Below are 20,109 nucleotides of genomic sequence, written 5' to 3' on the forward strand. Positions count from 1 at the left end.
GTAGTTAGCTAGAAACATCAACACTGGCCCCTGTGGGGAGATTTATATTATTCATTCACATTCAAACTAAACAATCACAAAATAAAACTATAAATGAAAACATGGAAAACACATAAAACACAGCAAAAGGGCAGAAGCATGAAAAACGTGGAGATACTTTTGGATACTTTTTGAAAAGCTTGGACAGTCAAACTTCTAACATTTCATATGTTTTGGAAAACTACCATGTTTGACAAGCAATGCAAATCATATTTTATTAAATTACTATTAAAATACTCATTTGATTTAAACATTTTTTTTTCTCTGTTTCAAATTAAGACTTAAACTGGTGGGAAATCAAAGACAGCTTTATCAGCAAAGCATAGAAAACTCGTTCCACTCCCAGATTTGGCATCTTTTACCAAACCTTATCTTGTCCCCTTTTCTTATCTCAGCTCTTCTCCCATTGTGTTAGTGTCCACTTAAAATAGCAGAAAGCCATGTGTAAATCATTTGTCATGCAGCTACAGTCTGTCTAAACAACCTTTAATGTGAGTTTTCCTTGTTTACACATCTGGGCCGAAATCAGAATCAGCAGCATGCGCTTCCTGTTTCTGCATGAATGCAGCCGTTAAAGTTGTGCTGACAAACTGTATTTTGCGTTTTGCAACGTATATTAGTAGTTTGCGTTTACTGAATATAATCACGAGCACTCATGTCTGAATTCATTTTTTTAAGTACACCGTCCACGTTTCTTTTTCTTTTCTTTTCTTTATTTGAACAATTTAACAACAAATATACATAGTAATGTAGTTATAGAAAGGGTATGGAAAATTTCACAGCTTGCAGTATCTTTTACAAGTCATATATACAAATACAAGTACGTAAACAAAAAAGTATACTTTAGGGGAAAACAAACAAACAAAATAACCGATTAAAAAAGAAAGAGGTGTTCAAGGTATAAATAAACAACATATAAGTCAAGTGAAACTATACATTCGACACAGCTCTTGTGTTTTACATGCTTTGGAGTTAGCGCTGTTCTTTAGATTCTCTAGATAATTGGAAAACGGGGCTTTAAAAGCAAATATGTTTGGACGCTGTTGAGAAAATTTTGTACAATGTATGTGAAATTTGGCAAAAATAATCAGAAGATTGATAATATATTTTTTTCCTGGATTTATTTTATCGGTATGTGAGAGGCCAAATAGAATATGTTGAAACTTCAGTTTACATGAGGGATCAATTTGTCTGAATTCATATTTAACTTTTCACGTCACTATATGGTGAGGGGGAAAAGGCAGATGCTGCCACCTTGTGTCGTTCGTATTAATGTGCACATGCATCTGCCATTAGGAGAAGGGGTGCATTTAGACAATCAAAGGGAAAAGAAACACAGCATGAAAATGCAAAAAAAGAAAAAAATCTTTAGTTTTTAGATATTTGTCTTAATTACAAAATGTTATGCAAGATTTTTCGTTTGAACTTAATTGTTAAACTTATGATCATATTAGTAATTTTAACCAAATTGTTTTCAATCCTTAATTCAGTCTGAAATCCAATCTTTAGCCTGGCCAATAAAAAGTGAAATGTGGAATTTCAAAACTATATCCATGGAAAATGGAATAAAGAAGGGGACTAAAGTAAATTACTCTTCTTTTGGTGCACCTGTTCAAATGCCAGCAAATATCTAATCAGCCAAATAGCAACTCAGCACATTTAGGAATGTATTTGCTTAACTTTAAATTAAGCATCAGAATGAGGAAGAAATGAGATTTAAATGACTTAAGTTAAATTTGGATTTTCCCACACAACCAAAGCTAGGGCTTACACAGTGGTCAGAAAAAGAATATCCAGTTAGCAGCTGTTTGCTGGGGGCTTTAAATCAATCTCTAAGCCTGTCGGTGTTATTTCATACACTGACCTGTTTAAATGACATTAATAATTTGGGTGGTAGAAGTACAGTATCATTTTACACTAAAAATACAGAATCAAGACGCCAGAGTACTTCTTGCTGTTGAAAATGCCCACCTGTTTTTGTCTACCAGTGTGCCTGTTGCAATGCTAACACTTTGGGCACTAATGTTTGAAAAGTGTGTACATTTATTTTTTAGATCTTACTACTAACAAAAAAGAAGAAAAAAACAACAACCCTATTTTAAATGCAAAGTAATATTTATTCTGTAAATCAGTGACACTGTGACATGTAAACAACATTTTTCTTTTTACCTTTATAAACCTGTTACTGCAGTACATGAGCTCAACATTGTGCTGTTATGTGTTCATACATTCAGGCATTAAAAGCCGAATTTTGCTTCAACTGTGTTCAAAAACACTAATCTACTGTTGCTCTTTGACGCAAACCCATCCGGCTAAAAACTGAAAGGTAAAAATGGAAATGATCACACTGATAAGCAAAGAAAGAAACTGTGGTTTCACAGCATCAAAGCCAAATGTCTAAACCTGCAGCAGTGCATAATATTTGCAAGGCACGAAGCTGAACCCAGCTCAACTTCTACATCTAGACAGCACTGCTCTGCGTTTGCTATCGGCACTCGGTCGCTGACAGTTTCAGACTGTGAAAATAGATAAACTATTTTTGCGTCTCTCAATTTTGGGTTCTCATAGCACATTCAGAAAAAAGTCTTTGTAGTGTTGCATGACTTAACACCAATGTTGAAATATTATTACACCACAAAATCCTCTATCCTCTAGTATTTCTTTCATATTACAGCTTCTAAGATCCTGAAAGAAAACTTTACTTAAGATATAAGCACAGCAGCTGAATTTTAACCAGATCTTCTGATCTGTAAAATTGTACCCGCAGAGAATTTTTCTCTCGTTGGGTGTAAAGCAGTGTGCACACCACGAAATTTCAATCAAAATAATGCACACTAGAATGCAAGTTAGCATTTCACAAATACTGAGCTGCACAAAATAAGATTACTTGTTTGGCAATACAAAAAGTTGGTGTTTTTAATACATTTCAAATTTTAAAAATCTAGTTGTCTAAATTTGTTTGATATACTTTTACCATGTTTCATTTGCCACACTGACTACTAGACAGAATCAAGTACAGATTCCAGAATCAAGTAAATCTTATACCTTTTGCTTATTTATGAACTATGAGAAGAACTGATCTTTGCTTTTAAAAATGCACTCCCCTCCAAACTAAAAGAACTTAATTTTCTAGTGGAGTCACAGCTCCTGTAGGTAGTACTGCCTACCAATGACCATGTGATGGCAGTGCAAACATTCAATATTGTGGCCTAGTTTTGATTTCTAGTTGATACAGGCTGCGCATATATATATATATATATATATATATATATATATATATATATATATATATATATATATATGCGCAATTATTACAACTTTTTTTTAAAACAGGGATTCTGCATTTATGAATTTACTGCACTTTGTTACAGACAAATCTATAGAAACGGGCCACGAAAACGCTGGACATCAGTCGAAAACTTCTTCGTCCGGTGCAGATATAAGGCGAGACTCCCCATGATGCAAAGTGAAGAAACAATCTGGTTTCAGTCCCTTCTGTTCCAAAGCCTCTCTGAGTCGAAGAGGTGGATCGAGGTAATACTGCATGACAAGAGAAAACATGCGTGTTAAGATATCGTCCGAGCAGCAACTCCAACACATTCAGTTTTAGTTTAGTTCTGCAGATTTTTCAGTGATTATTACATTTATATCACTTCGATTTCAACAGAGGCTGCATTAAACTCTGACGGCTGCAGGAATACTCATGCAGCTCAACAATTAAACCTTTGTTTTACTGTGTTGCCAGAACATAATAGTGTCACAACACTATCTATCTAAACAACGAGCTCTTGCATTAATGTGGCACTCGCAGAGTAGCTCTTAGGTCTATTGCAACCTCAAATACTAACTGCCTTTGATTCTCCAAAAATTGGAACGCTCTGTAAAATGTAAATAAAAAGAGAATAATGATTTGCAAATCTCATAAACCTGTGTTTTCCACAAGATAAACAGTCCATAAATGAGTAACAGTAACAGTAATGAGTAGACCAGCTTTGGAAGAGGAATGCTGTCTCATTATTCTAATCTGACTCTGTCCATTTTAAATGAGCTATAGCCTGTTGAAGATCTTATGCCTGTTCCTATACGGCTACTTCTTTTCATGATGTAGATTTAGCCCACATTTGTGCATAGCATGGTAAACTGTACTCAGTGAGTGATTTCAGGAAGTGTTCCTGAGACCCTGCACTGATTTTTCATGACAGAATAATGCAAATTTTAATGCAGTTACACCTGTGGGCTCAAAGTTTTTAGGACATCATTACTGATTTTTAACCTTGGCCCTTGCACACAGAGATTTCTCCAGATTATCTGAATTCTGTAGATGATATGTACTATTTAAAATCTTTTTAAGTCAATTTTATAATTTTTTAAATAATTTACAAATGCATTTTTTTAGGGTGGTTAAGATCACTTTGAAGAAACCCTAAGATGTTCTTTTTATACCAAATCATGTTAGTGACCCGTTGCCAATAAAACTAATTAGTTGTAAAGTGTTCCTCTAGCTGTTTCTTTTTAGTCTCACTTAGTTTATCAATCTTTTGTTGCCTCCATCCCAACTTTTTTTGAGATGTGCTGCTCCCATCAAATTCAAAATGAGACAATATTTTTCAGGAAATGGTAAAATGTCTCTAATCATTTGATACATTTTTTATGTTTCATTGTCAATCAAATATGGGTTTATGAGATCTGAAAATCACTGCATTCTGTTTTTATTTACATTTCATACAGCGCCTCTACAATTTTGGAAGTGAGGTTTTATATTAGTAACAAAATACTAATTTGAGCCCCATGAATATCTCATTCCTCCTAATCTAACAGCACCTTAACACAGTTACCAATTTATTGGGTATATGCAACACTTAAACTATTATAGTTCTGCAATAAATGCATGAAGGTTACATTCCTAAGGTTTTGGTTTTCTTGTAATGCTGCTGAAATACCTTGCATTATGTAACCTTTGTTGTAAAAAAAAAAAAAAAATAGAAACACCAGTCAGCATTATAAAACTTGTTTCAAAATGATTATATCCTCATGAGAACAGAGGAAAAAAGAATCTTCCCATTAATTTTTCTTTTGTGATTTCCTTCCTTTTTGTAGCTAAAAGGGGACCCAAACACATGACATATCATTGGTAAGCCCAGGATGTCCTCTATTTAGTACACCAGGACTTAGTAGGGTAGCTCAAATAAGTCAAAAGATATAGAGCAAAAAAAATTGTGAACATTAAGCATGACCAAAGCACAAATATAAACATGTGTTTGCTTGTTAAAGAAATGGGGTTAGAGGGGGAAAAAAAAAAGACTAGTGGAGGCTCACAACTCAGACATGTCTGTTACAACAGTAACGCAGGAGTGATCACTGGAAGTTAATCTTGGGAAGATATTGAGATATGGACAAAATCAAATTTTGATGACAAGAGGTATGCATTGAGTAATGGAAATAGCATCATGACATTAAATCCCTATAACCAATATGTTTTAAAGCAAAGTTGAAGTATTCACGATGGCAATGTCTTGATGACAATAAGAATCTTTAAATTCACTGTGCAGTAGTCCAGTGAATAGTCAATAATCCAACATAAAACCACAAACTTAATAAACACATTTTTGAGCTGGTAAGTGGATTCTGTGATGCTACAGAATTGATTATTCCATCTTTGCAAATATCAGGCATTAGAGGGCCATTGATCTTCTATTCCAACTCTTTCAAAGAAGGCAAATCATCTAGGTTTTAAATATTTATTTAAAGAATATATAAGGGATCCATAACTAAATAAATGTATTTGTGTGACATTACCTCATACGCGAGGGCAAAGGTTCCCCAGTGAATGGCCACCGACTGTCTGGCCTGAAGGTCCTCGTGAATCTGAACGGCCTCCTCTGGATCTACATGCTGTCCTTTCATCACGTCTCTGAAAAACCAAGTAATATTCAAGTAGTCTTTGATATCTGTTTTTGTTACAATAGGCACAGCATTATGGAAAAATGAATAGCTTAGAGTCTGCATTTCTAACTGTGTGCAAATGTAAGTAGAGTTAACTGCAATTAACTCTACCTTTAAAATTTTCACTGAAAATCTGGTGTAATTTCCATTTGTGTTCCTTTTTTTAATGGTATTTTAGTGCACTACATTAGACTTTACTGTTGAAACATGAATGTGCCTCCAGAACAGAGTAAATAAAAACTGAATCTACAGTGCCATCATTTTCCCACATATGGTTACTTATTTGGAAAACTTTTTTTTTTTTTTTGTAATTGTGACAAAGTACTGTCTGTAGAAATTTTAAAATAATCCTTAGATGTGTTCTGAATGTACATTACAAAAGCAAATTCAGTGGCCAAACATTATTAAGAACCTCCCTACAATCTAAAGTGCACAATCTAAAGTGTGTATTACCTGGGCAGGTATGCTCCGATAGGGATTGCTGCAAGGTCAAATGGTCCAAAGCGTCGTCCTATTTCCGCAAAGGAAGAACAGTAGCCAGTGTCGCCAGCAAAGAAGAAACGATGATCTGGACCCAAAACGGTCCAGCTGCTCCATAAAGACTGGAAAAAAATGTTTTTTAAAACAAGACCTGAATTTTATCAACTCTATCTGTTTTGAATTCAAGATAAAGATTTAAACAGAATTTGTTCTCCTATAAAAATGGCAAAGTTCTGCTGTTGGCTTGTTTAGCGTCATGTCACTTCACTAAATCTTATTAAACAATTAAGCAATAATGTGCATATTGTAGTTGTTGTTGTTATTATCTTACTTTGTTATCATCCCATGCTGTGCGTTTGCTCCAGTGCTGCGAGGGTGTGCAAACAAACGTGACATCATCATGACCTGGGACACAGTTCTCCTCCCACCAGTCCAGCTCCATCACATTCTCACAGCCCATCTTCACCAGCCAGTCCATCAAACCCATTGGCACGAACCTGAGACACACACACAATGCAAAAAGGTACATGTAATTTCTAATAAAGGGCACTAAAGGGCACACTGTTTGACAGTGGGAAGTGAACATATGACATGAATGGAAATAATATTGTGGACCACTGATCCACCTCACGTACCAGCGTAGCTCTCCTCCGAAGCGAGCATTAAGACTGGCTACAGATCCAGCATCCAGATGATCGTAATGAGAATGACTGATGACCACTGCATCAATCCTAGGAAGCTGTTGGCAGGAAAGTAAAAGAAGAAACTTAAAGGTGGAAGAATAAAAACAATTTAACAAACAAAAATATATGTATATACATGAACCTGCTCCACAGTGCAAGGAGGACCTCTGAATCTTTTGGGTCCCATATATTGGATCGGCGATGCCCTCTGACTGAAGATTGGGTCTGTCAGAACATTCACCCCATCGATTTCAACCAGAACTGTGGCATGGCCCAGCCATGTGACTCTCAGTCCTGGACCAGAGCCAGAGAGGTTTGGGTTCTGCACAAAGTATGGCTCCATCACAGGGAGCTCAAGATCCAGGGCCTTTAGGGACAGAGAGACGAGGGAGAGGAACGGGCCATCCATCATTTAAAAAAATAAATAACAGACAAAGTAAGATGTAAGAAGGAATGAAACAGATGGGTGCAGGAGGGGCAAATTACTTAATGCTGAAGGCCACCTTTGCTATAACTGTACTTTACACCTATGAATTTGCTAGTAGTTGGTAAGCAGACCTATTTTTAAAAGTTTGAATATAGCAACAAAAATAGAGTCTGTGCTTATAAAGGGTTAACCTTTTTTCTGTTGCAGTGTGAAAGCAGCTTGTTAAGCCCTCACTGAGCTCAGCAGGTTTTCCAATAAGACCTATAAATAGTGTGTGTGTGTGTGTGTGTGTGTGTGTGTGAGTGTGTGTGAGAGAGATGAAAAAGGCCAGTGATTCTTAGTAAAGATGTATTTGTCCTGAACTTGTTTCCAAGGAGGCTAAATTTTGCCAACAGCTGTTTTCTATATAAACTTGAGGCCTGTACATTTAAAACATTGATTAGTGACGCTTCACTGCGAGTTGGATTAAAACCAACAGCTAATAGTAAACTGGTGATTATAAGTAATGATTACCTACCTCTTTACTAGCAGGTACATTGCTGTTATCTTTTTCTAAGAACAGGAACCTGAACAGCACTAAGTAGGAAGGAAAGCACCACGTTGGCCAGGGGTTAGCCCAGCGGCCATGTTTGTCCCGACACGACTTTGTCACTTCTTCCTGCAAAAAAAGTAAATAATAGCATATTTGCTATGTTAGCAAGTCATTTTGGAATCTACAGTTGTATAAAATATACAAGTTTATTTTTCACAGGCAAAGTCACAAAGTGCCTGATGCCTAAAGAAGAAACATTAAATAAAACCAAAATAACAAAACGGACACACAAACAAGACAAAGTCAGACACAAAGACCCCAAAGCCTGACTTTACCCATTTTAAAAGCCCCATCTGAATCAATAAAACAAGGAGGTGAGGACAACTCATTCCAGAGTTTTGGAGCAAAAAGATGCCCCTTAGATAAAATAAACAAGTTCCACTCCTGACATAACAGCCTAAAGAAAGGGAACTATTTAACATAACCCCAAGGTTACATAAGCTAGATTTAACAGAAGAACTCACAAACCTACTGCCTTGTTTGAACCTTGGGATTGCGCTATTTGGGACAATGGTAAGAGTCTCTTTCATCAGAAATGAAATGTAGAAATTGTAATTTAACTAAAACTTGATGGCAATCAAACAGTTAGTTTGTAGAAATGTTTTTATAAATTAGATATTATCTGTTCAAGAGTTAACATCTACAAGCTAAACAGGATAGTTCCAAAAATGATCCCTGTGCAACGCCACAGAACAAGGGAGCTTTTTCTGACATGATTAATAACAACAGAAAAACTTCTCTTTCTGTGAGATGAAATTTAAAGCATACTAATGCAGATACAGACACAGCAACCACCTGATATAACCAATTTAAGAACACTGTGTGATCCATGACATGAAAAGCTGAACTTGGATGTAACAAAACAAGATGCAGAACCAGAGAGGAGGACTTCACAGAATGGAGAAGCTCTGAGGTGAAACTGAAGCCTCAGGATTTGGGTTTTATTAGATAGCAGGGTGACAGTAATAGAGGGTCTTACCTCCAGTCGGTAGTCCAGGCGGAAGCTTTTGCGGGAGGAGCTGCTCTTTCTTGGAGTCCGAGTATCCACCTCTCCACCCTCTGCACCTCTAGGCTCGCCACCATCCTGAACAATGAGTACACATAGAAACTATAGTAAACTTGAATTCTTCTAAACATTTTTAAGAATTTAAAATAAACACTTAACATACAAGAACGTAGTGAGAACATCAAAAAAAACGTTAGTCCTAGCTGGTGAAATGCTGAAAGTTAGAAATAAGCAACAATCCTGTTAAAAATGTTCCTGTTCCTATAGCCTTGTTGAAGTATTAAAGAAAAAAAGAATAAAATCAGTGCTTTTATTAAATTCTGCTAATTCCTCTGCCGTAAAACTGCCACATCAAACATACAAGTTGACTGACACATACATCAGGATTACACAACAGTTTTAAAAACACTAAGAAGTCCCTTTAACGGTTATCACGAGTTAATGACCTGAGCAGTAATTGCAAAGCCTTTTCAAAGCACCTATTTTAACATGTAATTACATTTGACAGGTCAAAAGAAAAAGCACAGGTGTGTTTCGCAATGGGAATTAAAAACCGGTTTTCAAAGTTTACCAGGGCTGGCCTTTTTTTCCCCCTCAACAGTTGGACACTGAAAAACAAATGGATCAAACTCATAGCAGTGTTGCTTCTGCACTCCTCAGTCTCTTTTTTCCCTTGCTCTGCTTCCACACTGTGTTCACAATCAGATAATAATACAGCTACACTGAAGATCTATGTAGGATTTCATTTGGTTCCCCACACAGAAAATTACTAAAGACTGAAATCGGAAAGTAACAGTTTCCTCCCCAGGGTGACTGGGCTCAGCCTTAGAGATAGGGTGAGGGCCTCAGACATGTGGATTGTGGAGGGATCTCAGAGTAGAGATGCTGCTCCTGCATGTCAAAAGGGCCCAGCTGAGGTGGTTCTGGCACCTCCTGGGCAAGCCCAACTGGGTGGAGACCCCAAAGTAGACCCTGAACCCTCTGGAGAGATCATATATCTCATCTGGCCTGGGAGAGCGCCTTGGGATACCCCAGGAGGAAGTGGAAAGTCTGGTTAGGGAGAAGGACATCTAGAATACACTGCTCAAGCTAATACCTGCTGCCACCGCAACCCAACTTTGGACAAGCGGAGGATGGATGGATGTGAGAATACCAACGCTTTCAACAAAAGCTTATCAAAATTCACCTCCAGCTAAAAAACTGAAGCAAATATGCAACCAAATTTTTAGTGCTACCAAACAGAACTTTGTAAACATGTGCCATCTTTTTCCATTATATTCAACAGAAGGCAGATCTCTTTTCTTGTGATGGTGCTGTATTAAGAGGATTGCAGGCAAGAGGAAAAACATTTATATTTCATTTTGCGGTGAACTTTCCATTTAAACCATGGCGCCATCTAATTGCAGCTGATAATGTGCATTACCTCCACCAGGCCTTTTCTCTCCTCGAGCTCAGCTCTGTCTGAAGATGATGGCTTCTCCATGGCTTCAGCGCCCCAACCACACCTAGCACTGACACACAAACACAGTATTAACTTTACAACAGTGCTGCAAAGTCCTGCACAGCGAGCAGAACCACAATTATACCAGAAGACAATGAGAACAAAGACATTACATAAACACAACTGCAACCAAGTTATAGCCTGGCCCCTTTCACTGATAGTACTGTACTGATAACAGAACACACAAACAGCAGACAGTTAAACTGCAACACTTTGCATAAGACAAAAAGATGATAATCAGGCACAGTGAGATCAGCTTTACTGTATTCAAATAAAACTTATCTGAAGTGACATTTAAATACTTCCACTGTGCATTAAATTCAGTTGTTCAAACCTTGCCACTGCTTTTATAATTAACGACTTGCTGGCAGGAAGAAGTGTGTTGACAGCTTTTTTCTCTTGAGTAATAGCGATTGAGAAGTAACTGATGTTCTGTCACACACAAATCTAAAGACATTTGCACTGTAATTCCACTGTTTACCACATTATAGCTTAACAGCATGCAAGAACTCATGGGTACCTTAAACTGCTATTTTTTTGGGTGAATGTCTCCTTCAAACACGGTGGTGCAGAATTAAACTTTAAATGGAGTTTGCCTTGCCGTAAAGCATTCAAACAGGACTGGGTGTGTGACCGGAGTGAGTAATGATTTCATCAGATAAAGAAGCATATATTTATGAAGGCACTTAGATGCAAGAAAGCCAAGAAGTCTAATCACAGCCCTTCCTTATCCTGCTATTATCCACAACTATCAGAGTTTGGAATACACCCTCATTATCATGCACTCAGCAATGCTTCCTTCATGGATTCTCTTATGCAAAGAGAAATAATCAGAATCAGAGAAACTTTATTAATCCCAGAAGGAAGTTGAGTAAATAAACCACTACATCTAATGCAGTTATGCAACAAAAAACAAACAAAACAAAGTGCACTTGCTCTCTGTGGGGAAATCCACACATTAAACCATGACATGCTGATGATGCACTTGGCCTCATGAATGGACCTTACACACACACACCAGGTTAACAATGGGGCTCTGTGGATGACAATCAAAACAGGTCTTTGCAGCTAGCCAGCATGCCTGCTATGGTTGTATAAACAACAAACACAACCTCCAGTCAGGTTTTTCCTGAATTCAAGAGAAATATCACTTTACTATTGAATAAACGAACGTGTGAGCTTTAAAGACTGGACACCACATGCTAGAAATAATCCTGACACAAGTTAGAAATGGACTTAATCATATATACTGCTGTGAAATTAATTAAGGATACATGAAAGTAAATAATTATATTGGGTAGTGTCTGAACATGGCAACAGCTGCCAACTGATCAAGTTTAACCAGCACATTATAACATCATCCGTTTCCTGTTGCAAAGGTGTCAAACACGCGATAAGGATGGCAAACTACAAACCACTGGCAAACTAAACCATTATATCCTTACCAAGAGTAAGAAGGAAACACTGCACACTGTACTTTACCAAGAACTTGCCTAGCAAGTGTGTTCAAAAGGAAAACAATGACTCTAGGAACAGGCCACCATAGCATTATCGTATACCACAAGCGTCGTCTAACGTCAGGTTCAAGCACCTACCTTCCCGAAAACCTGAACTCAGCAGAATACCACCAGTGCTTTCCTTAGCGAGGAGACATGTTCGCTGCATAAACGTTAGCTTCGGACTGTTTTAATGAGCAGCATTTATGAGGAGCTGCACGCATTTTCCAGCACACTGCAGCATTACCCCGGAGGGACTATCGACAGGGAACGTTAAACCGGCTGTTAGCAGAACGTCGTTCAAAGAAAAAATGTGAAGTTCTTGGTAATGCAGCAGGACGGCTACGGACCATATCTCGGTACCAGCTCGGCTTCTCTGACGTCGGTGCGAAAACCCTTTGATCACGTGACCCGACAAACTCGCCGCGGTTGTGGGATATTTTATGAAGGAGAAAACCGCTGTAATAAACTATATTTTTAAAAAAGAAAAATATTTTTAAATCAGTATCTTAAACATTGATTCCACCGCCAATGTTACTAATAATAATTATTATATTAATTATTATACCTCAGCCAAAACAAAAGTAATAAAATCATTTAACTTCAATACAAATTTATTTATTCAACGCTAAATCACAACAACAGTCGCCTCAAGGCGCTTTATATTGTAAGGTATACCCCACAATAATACATACAGAGAAAACCCCAACAATCATATGAACCCCTATAGAGATTGAAAATGTGACGTCATTCAGGGGTAAAACCGCAAAGGATTCTGGGAAGTAGTGGCAAGAGGTACTAGCGGGCACAGGCTTTCAATTGAAATCAGTTACACAGCGATAAAAAGAAACAAAAAATGTCAAGAAGCTGTTGTATTATTAACTGCACAAGCCGGGCGAACGACAGCCACGTGAAGTCGACGGGAAATGCGATTGCTTTTTATCGGATTCCGGCGTGGAAGAGAAATTGTCCAAGCCATGTCTCCGAAGTCACGAACAGGCGACGGATGGCCTGGATTGCCGCTATCAGAAGACCTAATATAACGTTCGAAAACACTCCACCTCACATGTTAGTCTGCTCCAAGCATTTCCACAAAGGTAAGTGTTTTGTGGTAGTTAATACGTCTTAATTGGCGCTGAACAGAAATCATCGCGCTATGCTCCTTTGTTTATTGTGGCTGTGTGTAATGTTTGCTGTCTTTTGTAGGCAAACCAGCCTACGAAATGCTGGAATGCGATCCAGACTGGGCATATAATATATTATATATAATAATTGCCATGTACGATTACAGCATACAATATTATTGTCACTGCTACATTTCTGTAATGCGTACCAGAAATTCTTTTCACTACTAATTAATTACCGAAGGTCCTATTAATAAATGGTTAACGAATGTGTATTTATGAAGACGATTTGTGAGACTGGTAAACTTACCTTTGTTTGTACGATGGTCTTGTGTTCTACACGGTGCATTTCAAGGTCCTGTACCCATCCGTCGGTAAACTGTACCTGGGCTTGTTGCAGTGACCTGAAGTTACTAAAAACTTCATGAGTGTATGCACTCACTCCAAGAACCGTATAATTATAAATCTGAGCGTGGTGAAAGTTGGGCAGCACGCTGACGTCTTTTGTCCACTCTGTGTGCTCGTAAGGTAAGGGTCTGACCCTTTCACTCCTTTGATTTTTTCCTCGTATCTTTTCTTTGCCTTTTCGTCTGTCTTTGTACGGTCCGGCATTGTTCTCCTTCGTTTTGTACGTTCCTTTTTTGGTGAGGAAAGAAAAAGCAAGACGGTATTGGAACCGGAGAATAAACGTTTTGCGGTGCTGCAAATGCTTGCATTTAATGCGGTACTTTGAATGTTTTTCCACTACCTCCCGGCATGCAATGCGCGAAAGTCACGTGGTCTGTCAATCTCTATTAGCGAGTGCTTTGGCGACAGTGGGAAAGAAAAAACTCCCCTTTTAACAGGAAGAAACCTTCCGCAGGACCAGGCAGTTATAATTATGATTATTATTATAATCATAAGTTGAATAAACAAGTAGATACAGATTTGACTGTCTCTCCTGTGTGTGTGTGTGTGTGTGAGAGAGAGAGAGCTATTTAGTTGTGTGATAGGTATATAGCTGCACAATAAAGGGAATATTCTCTACATTAAATTTTGTAACTTGAGTGATGCCATCGTTAATTAAAGACACTGCTTTTCATTTGGGATTTTCCACAGTTGTAGCAGCAGTGCAGGAGCCCCATCTGTCTCTGTGTCACTGGTTCTACTTCATGTAAGATAACCGAGAATTTGAATATTTTTTAAGATAGTGTAATGTAGAAAGCGGTTTGAAATGACGACTGAGACCCTGACACAGCAATGGTCTATGTGACTGTAGGGTTCCCAGGAGGGGAACTACTTTTTATAAACTACTTTGTGTAGTTTATATAGGACTTAACTTACCTCGAGTTCCTCCACCTGATGGACACCTGAAGGGAATGTAACCCAAGGAAGCCCACTAAATTCAGTCGCGTCTTAACCTTATTAAACTTACAACTACATACCAAACACAACAGTCCAGACTTGGACAACACTGTTTCCATTGCAGGTCTTTGTATCTGACCATAATTACTTGGCAGTTTTCAGAGAAAACAGCCAGAGGACACAAAGTTACGCACAGCCGGGGTTTAGTGTCCGGACTGCAAAGGTTGTGAGAACTTCCTGTTAGATGCTTTCACTGACTTTCGGAAATCAGAATCTCGCTGAACAAACTCGAGAACTTTTAGATTATTTCACACAATTTAATTTCAAATTGGTTTTGAAATTAAACTTTGGATCTGCTCATCTGAAAATGCATTAACTAAAAACCCAATTGTGGCTGAATGAATTAAAAATGTATTTAGTGTTGTTTTTGGTTTTTTTGCCCTGCTAAGATTATGCCATAATCTAAAAATTAGTCGGTGCAGAAACTATAAATATTAGTTACACTTCATTTACTGCATTACTTGACAATTCTAAAAGCTGAATCCCTGAATATGGATTGTACAACATAGCACTGGTCATCAAATAAATTGTAATCTTTGATAGAGATAAACTGCAGTTTTTAAATGATGAATTAATTTATTAAAGGAAAAGCTATCCAGACCTACAGGATATGTCAAAAAGTAACTGTCCTACTTGTTAAATCATGAATAAAATGTAATTAACCACAATGTTGAAAAACTGGTTGCAGTTGCCTGATTACTGCCAGATCAGGTGAATTACTAAACACTTAAAACTGTTTGACAAAGCAAAGATTCTCAAAAAGAAACACATCATGCTGATCTAAAGAAACTCAAGAATAGATGAGGAAAAAAAGTCATTGACATCCATCATTCTGGAAAGGGTTACAAAGCCATTTCTAAGGCTTTGGCACTCTAGTGAACCACAGTGAGAGACATAATCCACAAACGGAGAAAACTTGGAACAGTGGTGAACCTTCCCTGGAGTGGCTGACCCACCAAAATTACCCCAAAAGTACATCCAGGATGTCACAAAAGAAGCCAGGTCAGAGTTCATAATTCAACTACAAGAAAAAGACTGGGCAAAAATGGCAACCAATGTCCAGCCATCGATGTGTGCCCTGAAGCTGAAACACTGTTGGGTTATGTAGCAGGACAATGATCCAAAAACATAACAGCAAGTCTACCTTTGAATGATTAAAAAAAAAGAACGACCTAGTTTAAGTCCAGACTTCAATCCAGTTGAGATTATTTGGTATATTACTTGCATGACCTTATGTTCCAAACCCTCCGGTGTGCCTGAATTAAAACAATTCTGCAAAGAAGAGTGGATCATGATTCCTCCAGTGATCAGTGCCAGTTATCACAAATGCTGAGTTGCAGTCCTTGTTGCCAAGGTTGGCACAATCAGTTATTATGTTTAGGTATAATTACTTTCTCCACAAAGGGCCAAGGAGGATTGGAGAGCTTATTTCCCCCTGTTAATAAATGAAAATCCTTTATTTAAAAACTGCAGTTTGTATTTACTTGGATTTTTTCTGTCTAATATTAGAATTAAATGACCAGAAATGTGTAACAAATATGCAAAAAAAAGAAAAAAGAGAAAGAAAAAAGAAAACAGGAAGAGGGCAAATACTTTTTTTCACAGCAGGTCACCTTCTTTATATTTAGAAAAGAAGTATCCCAATGTCTATGAGCCGATCTTTAAAAATATTTACATAAAGCACGAGGAGGCTAGTACTAAAGGACAAGCTATTCACACTGAAAGTCATGTGTGACTAGTGCAAAAATGTTTGTCCTAATTCACACAGTAATAGTGAGTTTACATCAGGATGACTGAATAAGACTGGCTTCAAAATCAAACCAGAGAAATGAGAGCTTTGTGTTTCATCATTCTCCCTCACTGGTTTGATCGTGTTTGGGGAAAACAAAAAAAAAAAAGACGCAGATGCATAGAACCAAAAGCAGACTTGATTTAGCTACAAGAAAAAAGGCTCACAACACTTTGTGATTTCTGACTCTTTACAGTGTTGCAATAAAAAAAAAAACTAAACTAATATTTATTATTATTATAATATTTATATTTGTATGTTTAGAGGAGTTTTTGTGGCCGACTACATTTTTAAAGCACTGTCCTACCAACTCCAAGTATATTTACATGTTTAAGATTCCCTTGGACGCTCAACAAAAATAAAATGCAAAATCCTCAAACAAATTACAACATTGACCTTTTTTTTTCTTTTTTTTTGTTAAATCCTTGGAGAGGGCAGGAGCACAAAAAATTGCTTCAACAACTGAATGCATCCATGAGCATATTGGTCCTTCTTTCAGTGCTCTTTATGGTCTCCGTCCTCTTCCAGTTTTCTAATCTCTGCCTTAAGGTGGTTGATGTTCTCTCTGCTGGCTTTAAGTTTGTCTTTCAGCTCCGCGATCTCTTGGCTTGTTCTCTTTTTTGCCACTTCCAGTTTCTCCTTGGTCCTCTGCTCCAGTTCGCCGACTGCAGAAACGCACAGACATGAAGACAAAAGCGACTCAAAACTTGTGAATGCCTTCTTGTTTTGTTTTTTTAAACCGTGTTGAATATATGAACACATACACTCCGTCTCATGTTTGTACGCTCCCAGGGTGAGTTGCCTTGATGTGGTCAGTAGCTGCTGCATCATGGCTGTTGGATCCTGAAAGATCTGAAACGCAGAAAAACAACGCATTCAGAGTTCTCACTCTCAACAATAACATGCAGCGATTGATGAGCTCACACAAACTGATATACAAACACAACCACCATCAGAGTCTAAAGCAATGGTACCATTTCATCGTAGAATTCAGACACAACTGTCTTCTTGGGCATGGCACTGGAATCTGACTGGAACAGCTTCAATAGGTGGTACAAGGTCACCTAAGAAAACAAAACCAGAAATTCAAGCAAATGAATACAGGCACATTTTAAATAAGCTGATCCTCATATACAACTATATATTACTTATCAAGTGCTGAGGATTACACAGTGCTGTTGTGTAAATATTAAAGAGATGGCTTCTGATGTTTTTTTTTCTTATAAGAAACCATACACTAAAGAAGAACCGTTTAAACTGTACACTAAGATAATTAGCACGCCACACTCAGTGTATATTACTTTTATTTATAACATGTGTATTTGAAATACTAGGGCGGTGGTTCAGACACTCACCTAACAAGTGATTTGGTGGTATATAAATAAAACTGATTAGAAATTTTTAAACTCTAGCTCTCTCCCATATGCGGCTCTTGTCCCGTCTCCCTCTTCCCTTTCCCCTCACCCCCCAAATAAATCAAAGCAGATGACTGCTCGCCCGCTCATCCATCTCCTTAACCACTTGTCTAATTCAGGGTCATGGGCTGGAAACGATCCCAGATGTCACAGGGTGAGAGGCAGGGTATACCTTGGACAGGTCTATGACAGAGCTAATACAGATTGAAAGGCAACTAATTTAGAACTAGTTACCCTAACATGTATGACTGTGGGAGGATGACACTGAGAGAAGCTACGCAGATACAGGGAGAACATGCTCCACACAAAAATGGAGGAACAAACTTTGCTTTGAGGCAAGGCTGCTAACCACTGTGTCTACATGCCACTCAAGCTCTAAAATGTCCATCATCAAGCAGTCAAAATATATTAAAACCCTTTCATTCTGGTCCACCTGTATGATGGATTCAAATTCTGGACCTTGCTGTAAGGCAACGGTGATGACAACTGCACCACTGGATCGCTCAGCTGAGACACTTTCTCTGAAACAGCTAAGTAACTATTTGTGTTGGCTCTTACAGGTCTCTCATTGGGATCGATGAAGAAGATCTTGATGATGATCTCAAACTCCCCCCAGCCTGTCTCTGTGATTTCATATGGAGGCTTAGTGACCACTGGAAATAAGAGAAACACAGAGAGCTTCACAGAATAATGAATTTTCTTAAAAAAGTCTCATATATTAAAATGGATAGATTACTATTTCCAGTAAACCCTTCAATATTTCATACTTGCAATGTAAACAGTCATCTCACCTCTCAGAGGGTTACCATAGCTCTCATGTAGCTTGAACTGGATCTTCTTCACATAAGCTGACATATCCTGGAAGAAAAGTATTTTTTAAGTCTTTTCAAACAGCATTTTGTATCATTTTCCAGGTAAATGACACATTTTGTAGGCCCTGCTAAATCCCTCTTACTGATGTGGATGCCTCACCTCATTTCTGTAAGGCTTCACATACACAGACCACTGGTGTGTGTGCCCATCCTCTTCTCTCTTCTTTCCAAAGTAGCGGGCAACATTCCCAAATACAATAGGCTTCACAATAGTCACTCCCTGTAGTCAACAGAGAGAATACAGAAATTTAAAGACAGACATGACAACGGTACAAGTGGCAAATACAGAAGTACAGAAATGGAATCCGACCACGCGATTTTCTTCAGTTTATCTCAATCCACTTTAAATCATTCTGCTCATTGTTTTAAATGATAGAAAAATCACAAAGTGGTTCGCCTACACTAGAGTGTGGCGTTAGTTGCGTTACCTTAACGCGCCCTCCGGAATCTGGACCAAATTCAGTCATCTTTTTGAACATATTACAACTAAAACAGTGCCACTAATCCTTTAGTGCGTTATGCAGGACTCTTTGTTGCCCTCTCAGCTTTCTTGTCTAAAAACCTTGCCATTTAAGCATTAAAAGCAGGCACACAGGTTACACACAGCGAACTACCATTTTAAACTACCAGCCAAACAAGCGCCGGAAGTAGGTAGTGCAACGTATTAATCTGTCCTGGTAGAAAGGCTACTAGGACACTAAGGTTCCGGGCCGGGCGGAAGCAACAACGTTTGCGGTCATTACAAAAGCAACCAAACTATGGCCAATGAATCCAGAACCCTTTAGCTCTAGGCTTCTGTGATTTTTTACTTCTTCAAGTGACATGATGATGTCTAACATGACTGACAATGCAGAAAACAGCAAATGCTTTCAACAATCCTGTTTTCATTTGCTCATTATACTGGATTCGTTTTTTTGTGTGTGTCAATTTTAAGGTCTAAAAATGTATGTATTTATTCATCTGTCAATGTTTCTAGTGAGGAAAAAACGAATCACTTACGCAGTGCTATTTTAAGTTTTACCCAGCAGAATATTCACAATCGGGCAGGACGTCGATTCTTTTCACACAATAGTAAAGTTTTAAACCTCTACACACTTAGGTAATCTTTAAACCTCCTCACACCTGGTATTCTGCACTTATGTCCGATACTGTTTTATACTTTAACCCTTTATCATTATATTAGGAAGGACTTAAATTCTGTTCAAAAGCAAGCCTTCAGGTCTAATAAAGCTAATAAAACAATTTTGGACACAATACCTGATTTTTAAGCAATTGCTCCAAAACAAAATTTACTTTCCCACACTTGTTTCAAATAAAATGTAACACATGCACAAATAA

General features: G+C 37.9%; 2 protein-coding genes across 3 annotated transcripts; both read right to left on the reverse strand.

Annotated features, from left to right (window-relative positions):
* Positions 1–2,135: 2,135 nt before the first annotated feature.
* napepld (N-acyl phosphatidylethanolamine phospholipase D) lies at positions 2,136–14,840 on the reverse strand. 2 transcript variants are annotated; one of them, XM_063501337.1, is made up of 10 exons: positions 14,615–14,840; positions 10,594–10,681; positions 9,144–9,248; positions 8,090–8,230; positions 7,288–7,512; positions 7,098–7,201; positions 6,794–6,959; positions 6,436–6,584; positions 5,836–5,950; positions 2,136–3,579 (listed from the first exon to the last, which is right to left on the reverse strand). In XM_063501337.1, the coding sequence occupies exons 1-10, from the start codon at positions 14,752–14,754 to the stop codon at positions 3,448–3,450; spliced, it is 1,365 nt and encodes a 454-aa protein (XP_063357407.1). In that variant the 5' UTR covers positions 14,755–14,840; the 3' UTR covers positions 2,136–3,447. The 2 variants fall into 2 exon arrangements, with proteins under 2 accessions (XP_063357407.1, XP_063357408.1); XM_063501338.1 differs by lacking the exon at positions 14,615–14,840 and adding an exon at positions 12,267–12,568.
* Positions 14,841–15,070: 230 nt separating this feature from the next.
* Positions 15,071–19,602, reverse strand: yeats4 (YEATS domain containing 4). Its single transcript, XM_063460123.1, has 7 exons — positions 19,200–19,602; positions 18,872–18,991; positions 18,691–18,757; positions 18,458–18,552; positions 17,459–17,548; positions 17,249–17,336; positions 15,071–17,149 (listed from the first exon to the last, which is right to left on the reverse strand). Exons 1-7 carry the CDS (start codon positions 19,248–19,250, stop codon positions 16,980–16,982), a joined length of 681 nt encoding a protein of 226 aa, XP_063316193.1. The 5' UTR covers positions 19,251–19,602; the 3' UTR covers positions 15,071–16,979.
* Between the last annotated feature and the right edge of the window lie 507 nt (positions 19,603–20,109).

The sequence above is a fragment of the Pelmatolapia mariae genome, linkage group LG17 (assembly GCF_036321145.2).
Source record: "Pelmatolapia mariae isolate MD_Pm_ZW linkage group LG17, Pm_UMD_F_2, whole genome shotgun sequence".
NCBI classification, from domain to species: Eukaryota; Metazoa; Chordata; class Actinopteri; order Cichliformes; family Cichlidae; genus Pelmatolapia; species Pelmatolapia mariae.

Excerpts from the sequence above, each read along its gene's own strand:
- napepld (XM_063501337.1), bottom strand. The coding sequence starts at position 14,754 with ATGGAAACAGTGTTGTCCAAGTCTGGACTGTTGTGTTTGGTATGTAGT. Across the intron at positions 8,231-9,143 it reads GCCTGGACTACCGACTGGAG|GAAGAAGTGACAAAGTCGTG; the intron begins GTAAGACCCTCT and ends CTTTTTTTGCAG. Across the intron at positions 3,580-5,835 it reads CCTTTGCCCTCGCGTATGAG|TATTACCTCGATCCACCTCT; the intron begins GTAATGTCACAC and ends CTTGTCATGCAG.
- yeats4 (XM_063460123.1), bottom strand. The coding sequence starts at position 19,250 with ATGTTCAAAAAGATGACTGAATTTGGTCCAGATTCCGGAGGGCGCGTT. Across the intron at positions 17,549-18,457 it reads TCGATCCCAATGAGAGACCT|GTGACCTTGTACCACCTATT; the intron begins GTAAGAGCCAAC and ends TTGTTTTCTTAG. Across the intron at positions 17,337-17,458 it reads CTGAATTCTACGATGAAATG|ATCTTTCAGGATCCAACAGC; the intron begins GTACCATTGCTT and ends TCTGCGTTTCAG.